The sequence below is a fragment of the Rissa tridactyla genome, chromosome 14 (genome assembly GCF_028500815.1).
Source record: "Rissa tridactyla isolate bRisTri1 chromosome 14, bRisTri1.patW.cur.20221130, whole genome shotgun sequence".
Classification (NCBI taxonomy): domain Eukaryota; kingdom Metazoa; phylum Chordata; class Aves; order Charadriiformes; family Laridae; genus Rissa; species Rissa tridactyla.
The window spans coordinates 9,282,688-9,295,422 of NC_071479.1; the positions used below are offsets into that span (position 1 = coordinate 9,282,688).

A 12,735-nucleotide genomic window follows, 5' to 3' on the forward strand; every position below is an offset into this window, starting at 1 on the left:
CAAGGCAGAACAAAGTAAGACTCTCCGGCATTAATCTCCTTGTGCTTAAGACCACCAGGAAGTTTCACAATGGGTTTCAAAGGCCTGAATATTTCCTGAAAGCAGAGTGTTGACAGTGGTTTTGGAAACACCTCCTTTATTCCCTGTGCAGTGAGATTGTTCCGGTACCCGCTTACCCCCTCTGCCAAGGAGCTTCATCCCACAGTGTACTCTCTTTGCAGCCTCCTTTGGCTCTGTCTCAGTGCCCTGGATAATGTGTCACCCAAAAGAAAGAGCTAAGGACCGCAGGGACTAGAGAGGGCTGGCGTTGGGGCAGGGACGAGGGCACGCAGCTCTTCGACCTGGTCACTTTGGAGAGGTTTCTTTTTGGCAGGGAAGATATACTTCGGTGGTTTTGTTTCATTTTGAAGTGCGTAAAGTGAATATGCAAATTACAAAAAAGGAAGCTGGAAATGCTCACACTTTTTACCCACTCTCAAGCAGTGACCAGCAAGTCCTGTTTTTCTCCTTCTTTCCTTGACCTTTCTGATTTCCTCCTCCCACCTGCCCTACACCTTCAGCAGCTGCATTTATCCTGGCTACAGTAAAGTTTGGGTTTGGCATGGCTGTGCTGAGATTTATTTAATGTTGATTGGTTTCTTCCCTCTCCCTAAACCAGAAACAACGGAGCTTGGAAACAAGAAGGAGTTGAAATCCATGCCCTTCATCACCTATCTCTCGGGCCTGCTGACAGCACAGATGCTGTCTGATGACCACCTCATCTCAGGTGTGGAGATTCACTGCGAGGAGAAAGGGCGCTGCCCATCCACTTGCCATTTGTGCCGGCGCCCTGGCAAGGAGCAGCTCAGCCCTACGCCGGTTCTGCTGGAGATCAACCGAGTGGTGCCTCTGTACGCTCTGATCCAGGACAACGATACCAGGGAGGTGAGTGAGCCGGTGGCGGACCAGCTCCACCACCTGAATCACCTCTCAAGTCTGCCTTCCTGAGTCTCTGCATCAATGTTGGGTTCCCCGGAGCAGGGCAGTGTTTTTGTGTGCACGTTTGGTGAGGAACGCTTGAGGACGGTGTCAGTGATGGAGGTGGCAGGTCCTGCTGCCTACCACCCACAGCCCTCGCTGACCAGTGTCTCCCTGCCTTCAGGATGGTGAAGGCAATGCTCTGAGCAGCCGGAGCCATGGTCATCGCTGGTGTCCACCCACAGGTGGAGGGTCTTAGGAGCCGGGCACCAGGTCAGTCTTTCAGTCCTGGCTCCAAGATCTCAGCCGTTGGCTGTGCGAGGGGTGGCCAAAGCCCTGTTGCGTGGTTTTGCAAAGCGCTGATGCAGAGGGAAGAACCAGCCCCTCGGGACAGTCCCGCAGCCACAGGAGGTCACTGTTACTCCAGGAGGGACCAGCTGAGCTGGAGGTCACCCTTCCCTGGGGCTGGGCTCCTCTCCCTCCTGCAAGACCTTCAGTGTTAATCCTATGGAGATTGATTTCCCGCTTTCTCGGTTTGTTGCTGCCCCCTGCCCCCTTCCGTAGCCCTCTAACCCCGGTCCCACGTCCAGAAATGACAGACCTGCTTAAAGTCACTTATTAACACTGAGCCTGCACTTGATTAAGATGCCTGGAGTGAGCCATCACGCAGCAGCTGTGGGTGGGATGCAGAGGGCTGCAGGACAGGAAACAATTCTAGCACATGGAGGTGTGACCACCAGGAATGATGCTTCACCCCCTTCATAGATCCAAGGGCAAAAGACCTCCCGTGTTTCTCCTGGCACCCAGGTCCCTTATGGGGACTGTCCCTCCTTGTCTACCACTTGATCTTGTTTCTGCTTTCCTGTCTGTCAGCCCTCCTGGTTATTCGATGAAGCTGTGCCTAACTTCCATACCTCGTTTCCTCTCTCCTTCCAAGCTCTTTGCCCCAAACTCCCCTTCTCCCACTTTTTTCTCATCCTGCATCCTTTCCCCACGCATACCTGCTCTTCCTGCTGGGCAATTCTTGTGTCTTGACCTGCTGTTATCAGCATGTCCAAGGCAGTACTGTGATGAGGCATTACAGGAGAGAAGTGGGAAAGTTGCTTTCCTTCAGGCAGGAAAGACGCGTTCCCCAGCAGCGGTCTGCAAGGAGACAGTTCCTTTTGGGGTACAAGAGGTGGGTTAGCCGGCAGGGAAGGAGTAATGGTGAAAGCAAGCAGGGCCCAGCAGGATGTGGGGGATCTCCATGGACCCTGCTCACCACCAGCTCCCCTTCCTAGCCCTGCACCCAGGTGGCAATGCCACCCTGTGTCTCTGGCCCTGACTGTCCCATCCTCCTCCTCCTCACCTGTACCCCCAGCCCTGCCGGTGCTGCCTGCCCTGCTGGGCTCGCTTGGGGCACCTCCTTGTCCTGGGGAGCTGGAGCTTGTGTTTCACCAGCAGCAGGAGCCTCCTTCCTCCCTCCCCTGGCTCCTGCGGAGGGCTGGTCCCATCAGCTGCAGCTGGAGCACAGCCCGCATTGTGCTTTCTGCTGAGGCGCCGGGAAAACCAGCAAACAAACAGGCAAACAAACAAAAGGAACCAAACAAGAGAAGCCCCAGCCATCTTCCAGAGGGCTGCGTTCGATGCATCCCTCCTCCTCCTCCCTCCACCTGCTCACCCAGCGGTGGAGGGGCACCCCTGGGGAGCCTGTGCTGTGTGTGTCTGCTCCCCCTTCACCAGCTGATGGCTGGGGTGCTCTCCATCAGCGCTGCTGGGGTTGGAGGTGGCAGGACGAGGGATTCGGGTGGCTGCAGGACGGAGGATGCTGCTGGAGCAGGTGCCAAGGGGACACCGGGAGCTGGCAGCGAGCAGCACGTGCCAGGACAGGTCACGTTGCTCCATCCACAGTGGCGGTCCTGGGGTGGGGGGCAGGTGGGTGCACGCTGTCCTCTCTGACCCCCAGCATGCAGCCGGACTGGCTGTCATTATTTTGGCTGCAGGCTTCTTTTGATGGCAGGCCCTCTCATCCCCCTGTCCCTGCAGCCCATCCAAGGCCATCCCCACCCTTGCCGCAGCAGGACACAGGGATTGCTTTTTGCCTTCCCTGTCTCTCCTTTCTCTTTCCTGGCCATTCCCATTCCCTTAGCATGAACCCCGTGTCTTGCATCAGCTCCAGCACTTTCCTTTCCCCTTCTTACTTCTTAAACTTTCATCTGACCCACTGTCCTGCTCCCTCCATCCCTTCCTCCCCAACTTGCTTCTTACCCTTCTGTCCATCAACCTCTCTCCCGCAGGATATTTATTCCTCTCCCTCTCCTCCCCCTGCTGCCCTTCGGCCCCACGGGCAGGGACGAGTCCCGGTGCCTGGGGACTGTAATCCCCTGTTGCCGGAGGGGCACAAACCTCACCCCTTGGCACTGGAGGTTTTGCTGGGCAGCCTGGGCTGAGCAAAGCTGCCCCCGCCTCTCTGGAGGAGCTGGAGCTGACGGTAGCCATGTCCATGCCCTAGCGAGGGTGGTTTGGTGCGGGGTTAGTGCTGCCTGTGAGAGAACGTTGTCCCCATGCCTCTCGCAGCACCATGAGCTTGGGGACGAGGGGTGCTGTGAGGGCAGGAGCATGGGCTTCCCCCATGAGCCAGGAGGGAGGGTGACCCCAGAAGGGAAAAGGGTCACTTTTTCTGCCGCCACCACGGGGCATCACCCTATCACCAAGACCCAGCAGCGTGCCCTGCAAGCATCCTGGAAAGCCTCTGGCTTGAACCGCTGTAGTGCTAGGATGAGGGGTAATGACTTCAAACTGGAAGAGGGGAGATTTAGATGAGATTTCAGGAAGAAATTTTTCACCCTGAGGGTGGTGAGCCCCTGGCCCAGGTTGCCCAGAGAAGCTGTGGCTGCCCCATCCCTGGAGGGGTTCAAGGCCAGGTTGGACGGGGCTTGGAGCAACCTGGGCTGGTGGGAGGTGTCCCTGCCCAGGGCAGGGGGTGGCACTGGGTGATCTTTAAGGTCTCTTCCAACCCAAACCATTCTGTGATTCTGTGATTCCACACTTTACACACCGGGATAGGCTCCCAAAGGGCAGGTGCTGTCAGTAGCATCTCATGTACGGGCTGGATGATGAAATGTCCTTTTTCATCATGAAGTGGGAGGCCTGGGGGGGTCCCAGGCACTAGCAGAGTGGCGTTTGCCTGTGGCATAAACAAGGTTTGCAGATGCCTCTGTTGAGCCAAGTCCTGCACCTCCGAGTGCAGTATCCACAGCTGAGCGCTCCCCTGCCTGCTTTTCCCTGTTCGTGCGGATAATGCTCAATCGATACAGCAAACGCCGACCTTACGGGAACCGCAAGCAGATCCCAATTCCCCTGCAGTATTAAAAAAATAATAATTGCAAATAATGAAGATCTTTCTCTTTGCATGTATGTCCACATAGATGATTATATACGCGTACAAAGAGAAAGCAAGGTCATTAATAAGCTGGATGCTAACATCTATAAAGTTTGCTGAAAGTTTTCTCATGTAAGCCTAGCAGCAGAGATGAGGCAAGACACAGGTAAAGCCGTTTTGCTCGCTTCAATGTGTGTAGGATTTTTTAGTAGGTTTGTCTTTTCATCTGCCCCAGTGCAGTGAGTTACACACTTTTTAAAATTTACAACTACTGCACGGTTCAAGGCCATGTTCTCGGTTGCTGATGACCTTGCCAGACTCTTAAATGCTGGGGTTTCAGTTTCCATGCTGGGTGTCTGCCTTGGGCTGATTTGTAATTTTTTTCTATGCATGCGTCTTTGATTTCAGCTAAAAGTGACCATTTCCAAGAGGGCGATTAGGTGAAAATATATTGCTTTGCCCACGTGGTACAAGTTGGGGAACTCTTTATTTCCCTGTCGTTCGGAACTGCTATTTTCTTCTTGCTTTGAAGCAAGGGCGTGAAATTTAGAAGGGCTCCAGGAGTCAGGTTTTGCCTTTTGCTGCCCAGGGAGCATTTGCCTGGCGACATTTGTGCTGGGAGCTTAAGGAAACTCTCAGCTGTGTGTGATCAGCCGGGGTTTGGTCTGTCTCCCCAGTCCTGCTGAAGCATCGCTCCCGCTCCCAGCAGCGGGAAGGAGCAGCGCATCAGGGCACTGCTGTTTATCGATGGCCCTTCTTTTCCTTCTTGCGTGCAATGAAAACTTTACACATTGAGCACCTTCTAGGAGGTGTTTCTGTTTCCTCCTGTGTTTTAACGGTGTTGGTCAGAGGACTTGCACGGTCACTGGTAGCTGCAGCCTGGCTGGAGCCTTTGGCAGCGCTAGGGTGGGAAAGGAGCTTCCCAGGGTCAAGGAGATGTGTTTGAAAGGCCAAGCACCTTTGGAAGGGCTTTGTTGAATGGGTTTGTCATAGCCAATCATGGCCGATGTGGCTGTGGGTGGGAGGTTTCACAGAGCAAGGGCTGCTTGCTGGAACAGAGGCAATGCTGGAGTCTTCTCTCCACTGGTCCCAGTCAGCTGGTGAGATTAACCTAGTCCAAGTAAGTTTATAGCATCATTGCTGTTACAGCTCCATTGTTCATAAGTCACAATGCTCACACCATGAGTTCAAGCGATGTGAAGAAACAGAGAGCTGTGACCCTGGTGGTGACTTCTCTGGATGCCCATGTCTCTCTTCTGCTTCACTTGTGCTCTGCAGCAGTGTGGACACCAGAGTGGTCCCTCCATTATCATGTCCAGATGAAGCTGGAGTAGATTCTCCACTGTAGGACTGTGGAAGAAACCTCCACCAATGTCAGTAGTTGGCCAGACCCAACAGCAAAGAGCTTTTATCCATTGTGGGGCTTTCCGCAGGCAAAACGCCTCCGACACCTCAAGGGTGGGATGCTGTTGAGCACATGTGATGGGAGAGAAGGGAGACGCAGCGGCGATGTTTGGTTTGCCTGTAGATAACATCCTACAGCCAAAGGAGAGGAGAGCCGCGTGTCACCCCAGCGAGAGTGCCAAGCTGTGGTGGCCTTCCTCCTCCAGTGTCAACATATCCCTGCCTGCCATCATTCCGTGGCATGGGCAACATATGTCTTACTGCCCAGCATAGCCCTGGAGTCCACCAAGAGGCATGGGCTGAGAGAGCGAGACCCCAGGTTTGCATATTCTGCAAACCTCCATGTACCCTGGCTGGGCTGCAGGAAGATGAGCCGGGCAGCTAACCCTGAGAGGCACCGGGAGGAGCGGGGATATCCTGCTTCCCACTGCCAGCACTGGCCTGGGGAGCAGCATCGAGACCTGGAAGATTCGGTGCACCCAGGAGCAGCTTTGGTGGCGATGCATGTGTGCATGGCCAGAGCCACAGGGCATCCATTGCCAGCAGCGGGGAGGAGAGGGGCAGGCAGGTTCATCAGTGTGGTCCCTCCTATTTGTGGTCTGTTCCTTTCCCCAAAAAAACCCTGAAACAAACACAAAGCTGCTCCCACGGAGCAGCTCGGGCAGCTGCAGAAGTGCTTAGAGGGTAGGATGGCGAGGGGATGCAGGGAAGGGGGGCAGGAGAGATCAGTCTCGCTCCTAGTGGGAAATGGACTCAAACCCCTGTTGTTTGTATTTAAGGAGACAAATGGACGTGGAGCCTGGATTTTTAGAAGACCCTTAGGACCTTGATTTAATTCGAAAACTGAGTTAATCTCAGCATTTGCTTGCAGCCACAGCCTCCTCGCAGCACACGGGACCCAGCCCGCGGTGTGGAGGCCTCCCGGGGAACACGTCCCCGCGTTGCCGGCCCCATCGGCCTCAGCAGGAGCCCGGCACCTGGCTGGGACCCTGACAGGGCTCTCGGTGAGAGCTGTTTCGCTGCCTGTGCATGGGCCACAGTGTGCTTGTGCCTGCAGAGCCCCTCTGGGTCACCCACTGGGACGGCAGCTCTCGAGGTTGGAGCAAAATTCCCCATTGCTCCTTCCCACCCCTTGCCTGCGAACGCACAGTGGCCCCAAGGAGCCGTCTCTTGCTGAGCATGGCCACCATAGACCACTTCAGTGTCCCCAGGCTGGCAGGACGAGGGGAGCTGCAGGCAGCAAGCGTGCCCAGCTCATGTCCCAGAGTCCAGTGACCACCTGAGCCCGGCCAGACCAGCAGCAGCATTATCATGGACCAGAGGGCACGCAGGGGCAAAGAGAGGGGAAAGCACCTCTTTCATCCAGCCCATCCTTCATCCTTCAAACTACTTACTCTCAGCTCACTCCAAGGGTGCCCTGATGACAATGGAGCACGTATTCTTCCTCTCTCTGGAGCAGGCTAGCTGCTCGCACCGACGATGGCAAAGTGGTGGTTTCAGAGGGAACTGCACAAACTGGTGTCGCTTTTCCTTCTGGGTCCAGCTGATCTCCGTGCCCTTGCTGCTCGCTTGCTCTGATGGCTATATTTCAGCAGAAGCGCAAAGCCCAGCTGGTTTTGATGTCTTCTCTTGGTGGTCTCAGGGTCAAGGTTGTCTCACGTTTGCTGTTTGTAAGTCAAGGTATGATGGAGCCATGCCCCGGCTGTGTACTTGGAGCCCTTCTGTGCGTTTATGCCAACCCCTAATTCCCAGGATGGATGGTCTAAAGGGCCCACAATGGGGTGAAATGCGTCCATCGTCCCTCCATTGCTGCCTGTCCCTCGGGGCAGTGGGGACCCCACCCTTGTTTGTGTGGACTGAGGTTGCTATTGCGGCTCTCCAGCCTCTGGGCAAGGAGCTGGAGTATCCAAGTGTCTCGCCAGTGCTGTGACCCCCCTGCCCCCGACTTTGGCGTTGTCATTGCCCTCAAAGGGTAGGGCAGATGCAAAAGAGCACACTTGAGAAATCCGGTACCCCAGGAGCTGTTGCCCCAAGACCCTGTGCTCCCACAGCAGGAGATTGCCTTGTCAGGCATCGTCTGGGCTCTGCCCCTGGCTTTGTAATCCCAGCTGTGCCTTGGAGAGGAGCCCTTGACTCCCTTGGGTAAACCCTGCCCCTGCGTCCATCCCGGTTCAGCCCATAGGGAAGCAAATCTCCATAAGTGGAGACCAGAGCCGTGCCTGGAGGAGATCGGTCCTAGGCTTGAGCAGGGTTAGGAGAAACATATGCCTGAGGACGAGGGACAGAAGAATTCAGGCAGGGGCTGAAGAAGTCAAACTGGGACTCATTTCTCAGGGCAGAGTTTGGCCGTACCCCTTGTGTCCCATCCAGGAGGGATCTGGGCCGTTCCCATTGCCCTGGACCCCAGGTCTGAGTCTCCTGATGTCCTCTGCCCATCTGGGGCAGCAGGAGGAAGGTGAGGCTTTGCAGGATGCTATGGGGACAGGGCGAGAGGCGTCCCCAAGGCCGTGGGCTCACGTTGACCCCCATTCAGCACCGGCAGAGCTAACGGAGGACAACGATCCTCCCCGCACAGACACGGCTTCCCCGAAGCAGCCCCTGAAGGCACGAAGAGCTGGTGCCAGGGATTTCTTTTTCCAACGCCAAAGCTGAAAGGGAGCCAGGGCGAATGGGGACAGTGTTTGTATTGTTGAGGTGAGCGTTTTTGTTTTGGTCTGGGGTGTGGAGTTGGTTTTTTTTATTTGTTTTTGCTTGTTTTAGTATCAGCTAATTGGCCCTTCTCCTCCTCCTCTCGCACTGGAGCATCCTGCTGCAGCTCCAGCCCACATCCGACTTGCGTTTCCCGGGGAAGAATAGCCGCATTGTAACCACCCCGATCCCGCTATAATGGGGAGCTTTGTAGCCGAGGTGTGAAAGCGGAGCCGTCTCCCCAGGACGGGACTCTCACTGCAGCGCAAAGCCTTTTATTTCCCCTGCTGCCAGGTTTTACAGTGTCCTCTGCTGCTCCCTCAGATCCCATAAATAACAGAAATCAGGATGCTGCCCACCCTGGGTCCCTTCCAGCACCCTGACCTTTCCGGTAAACCACTGATGTGCCTTCCCAGGATGAAGTGCTGGTGATCCCGCTCCCTGGGGACAGGCAGCCGGAGGCAGGGAGGGTGTGAGCAGCACAAGATGAGATCACCTGCCAACAGCAGTAGGGAAACTTCATCCTCCTTTGCTGTGAACCTGGAGCAGACTTTCAGACGCGAACTGCATGATCCTGGAAAGAGTCTCTGGCCTGGGAAATCCTTAGTTTTTCTCCTCTTTTTTTTTTTTTTTTTTTTTTTTTTCTTTTTTTCTTCCCACTCCTCCCAGAGATGTCTAGACCAAGAAGCAGCGTTTATCTCCTGTGAACAGCACTGAGCATTGCTGTAAGGGCATGGAAAGCTTTTCCTCCGGCCACCGTATCGTCGTGGTGGCATCCCATTCAGGCTGTGGAATCCCTGCCTGAGCCTGCATCCCATAGTCTTCTTTCCCTTGATGAACGGTCAATATTGCTATTGCCATCTACGGACTGCTGGGAGCACGGCAGCACTCGGGAGCTCTGGTTAGTGGCCCGGTTGGGTCAGGCACTGTATGGGGTGGCATCGCTGGGTGACTGGATTTGCTGGTGAGCAGAACAGGGCTGCACCTCGCCAGGCAGCCCTCTGCCTCCTCCGGTGTCACCCGCCCGCGCTCGGGGGAAGGTGGTGGTGGTGGTGCTGGCACCATCTCCATCCTGCAAATGGGAAGGGAAGGAATGTCTCCGTTGGCTGCCGTGTCCCTGGACATGGGGCTGAACCTGTCCACTGGCATGACCCAGCCCGCTTCCACTCTTTTCTTCATTCTACATTTAGAAAAAGAAACACAAACAAGCAAACAGACCAGGGAAATTAGTGCAAAGCCCAAAATGTACCAAATTGCCAGCTTTTAGGTCCTCTCTGGTTTCTCCAGCATATCTATGTCCAGCCTCCCTGCTCATTTATGGGTATTTTTTCATTTCCCTGTGTTTCCTTTTTAATTTTTCCAGAAACTGAGGTGTGCATACCATCCACAAAGAAACCCAGACCCAAAGAAACAATCGAGCCAGATTTTGATATCCCTGTCAGCCATGGAGAAGACCAGATGTTCAAACAGAGATAAGCACCCAACACATGCCCTTTCCAGTACCCCATCTGGAAACACCAGGCCCTGTGGTGCGTGCTGAGTCCTGCAAACGCTGATCTGAAAGGTTCCTTCATGTCGTATAATTTACCTCTCCAGGGATGTTACCAGAAAACCCACGGTCAGAAATAACTTAATGCTTCTCCCTCCATCAGCCAGGTCTAACAGAGGACAAAGGAAATGTTCTTCTATATTCTGTTGCAGAGCGTCTAAGCTATAAAATGGGGCCAAATGGCCTCCCCCTGAGCACAAATAACAACAGGAGAAAGATCCATATGCAATCGAGTGTAGGATGAATGTGCTTAGCTGATCATTCGTTTCCCTAATATTTTTTTTATGAATAGGCTTAACTTATGGTAAGATGGGACTTTATGGTCCTGTAAGTCTTGCTCATGTCAAAACAAATGAACTAGCCATCCTATGGGGGAACTATCAATCCAATATATGTGTGTGTATGGGTGTGGGGAGTCAGACCTATTATACCTTTAAGAGCAAATTAGATGCTGTTCCTATGATTCATAATGCTATATATCTAATGGCATGACTCGTCATCTAGAAAATAAACGTTTCGAGCCAGTTTCTCATCTCATAAATTTCCCCTCTGGCACTGAAGGACATAAACTAAATGGGCTGACTCACAGGGAAACAATACAATTTGGATACTTTTAAATGAAAGATAAAATTGCCTTAGGGCACGGAGGGGCGTTGAGATCCCGGGGAGCGGTTGGTGAGCGCAGGACGGTGCATCGGGGGCCGCTCTGCCATCCCCAGCAGGCAGGGCTGCTCCTGGGAGGCCCTTCACGCTTCCCGAGCCTCTTGTCGGGAAGACAATGTCACCACCATGGTGAAGCGCCTGACGCAGAGATGGATGGTTGTGTTGGAGATGGTCTTCTTGTTGTATGTGCTTTCTCCTGGCAAGGAGGAGAGTGTTTGCTGCACATTTCTGAGCATGGCAGTAGGGAAGGACAGACATGGAGGTGCCCACTCCAAGGCAGGAGGGGAAGGTTGTCCTTGGCCACTGCAGACCAGGGAGGTCCCCATGCGTTCCCATCTGCAGCTCTCCTGAAGGCTGCAGCTGTCCATGGGACATTTCTCGGCACCTTTGCTGCATCCTTTGTCCATTGCTCTTGGTCTTCCTGAGCCGTTGGGCTCCTGGTTTAGGTGGCAGCTGCCTTTCTTCTGGGTTTGTGTGAGCATTCCCATCCCTCCTGAGCTATGCGTTCAGAAGGAGAAAAGGAAGGAGAGGTTTTCATGTGGTTGCCACCTGTGGAGGAGCCCATGCCTGCAGCGTGCCTTTGGGGCTGGGCTGGTTAAAGCTATTGCCTTTGCAAGGGAAGGCGGCTTCCACTGCTCATCTCCACCAGGGCCTGAGAACAGCCTCTGCCACCGCAGCCAGAGCCCGGACCAGGCTGGGGGAGGTGAGGGAAGGAAGCGTGGGCTCTGTGCAACCTGCACTGAAAGCTGTACCTGGCTTCAGGGCTGGGAGGACCACAGACTCCTCAAAGCTCATGGAGACCCTCCGTTTGTCCTCAAGTTTTTGCGGAGCAAGTGTGTGTCCCCAGGGAGCAGGCTGGTGTCCCCACAGGGGCTATAGAACCTCCTAAAGTGTTGGTGAACATCTTTGTGCTGGGAGCTTCATCCCGCCTTCCTGCACGATCTTACCTGTTTCCCCCCATCAAGTTTGCTTTTGCCACTTCCTCACCCTTCAACACGCGCTCCCCGGTGCCGATGGGAAAATCCTGGGAACCACTGGCTAGAAATCCTGCTGGAAAGGCGAGTCCTGACTGCCCGGCCATCCCAATGTCAGCCGGCTGCTGGAAATGGGATGGAGGCAGCAGCCAGCTCCGGGGGCCAGCCGTGCGCCGAGTAACCCGGTTAGCGCACGTAGGTGTGCTTGCCTTAATGAGTGCAATTGAAGGACGCATCGATTAGCTAACCTCGTTTGTGTGAAGGTTGACACAAGGCAGATGACGGCTGGGTACCTGCAGGATCTAATTAAAATGCGCGTGAGGCTGGGCAGGCAGAGCAGAGGGGATTGCTCATCCAGCCTTGCGCTTACCATCGGAAAAAAGAAAATGGAAGGAAGGAGTTGACTATTGGATTTGGCTAAAGGGCATGGATGGGGTGGGCAGGATTCCTTCCATGGGTTGGGGGTGTACAGGGAGGCACTGGGTTAGGGACCAGGGAGGCAGCGTGCGGAGCGACGGGGGTCGGGGCTGGGGACAGGGTGACAGCGGAACGGTGCCATCGGTGTGACGGTACAGCTCTTCCAGGGGTCACCCGACATCTGTCTTTGCCCACAGTGCATGTCTGTGCACACACGCACCCACGACATACGTATTTATCCTGCTTCGTCGGGAGGGCACACGCTTCCCCGTCCACCTACGTGCATCCCTTTCTGTTTCCGTCCTGCACAGACCCACCGCTCCCTATGGAATGGTATCTGCACCCATTTATCCATGTGTCAGATAAACTCCTCTCTGTCTTTGCTGCTCCCCAATTACTTTGAGATGTCCTTTGCAGCCCAGTGCTTCAATTACATTCTAAAGAAGAAAATAAAATAACGTCGCATTTTCTCTCTTTCTCATGTTTTTTCCTTCCTTTTTTTCCTTTTTTTTTTTTTTTTTTTTTTTCCCCTCCTGCTCTGGAACAGTCCCATTTTGTAAATGCCTGGAAGCAGAAAATGTTTCAGAGGCGAGAGCCTCGAGGCGCCTCGTTAAAGGTGCTGGGGGTGTTTGGGGAGAGCGACAAAACCCTGGACAATGGGAGCCCTGACGTCAGGCTCTATTTATACCTCCTCTTTTCAGAAACCTCCCCGGGATGGCGCT

The 12,735-nt window shown here is 54.4% G+C and overlaps 1 protein-coding gene across 1 annotated transcript in view; it reads left to right on the plus strand.

Moving 5' to 3' along the window:
- ASTN2 (astrotactin 2) overlaps positions 1-12,735 on the plus strand; it is a 373,499-nt gene that overhangs the window by 266,173 nt on the left and 94,591 nt on the right. The window contains 1 exon segment of the mRNA XM_054220714.1: positions 659-924. Within this exon segment, the coding sequence (XP_054076689.1) occupies positions 659-924 (266 nt within the window).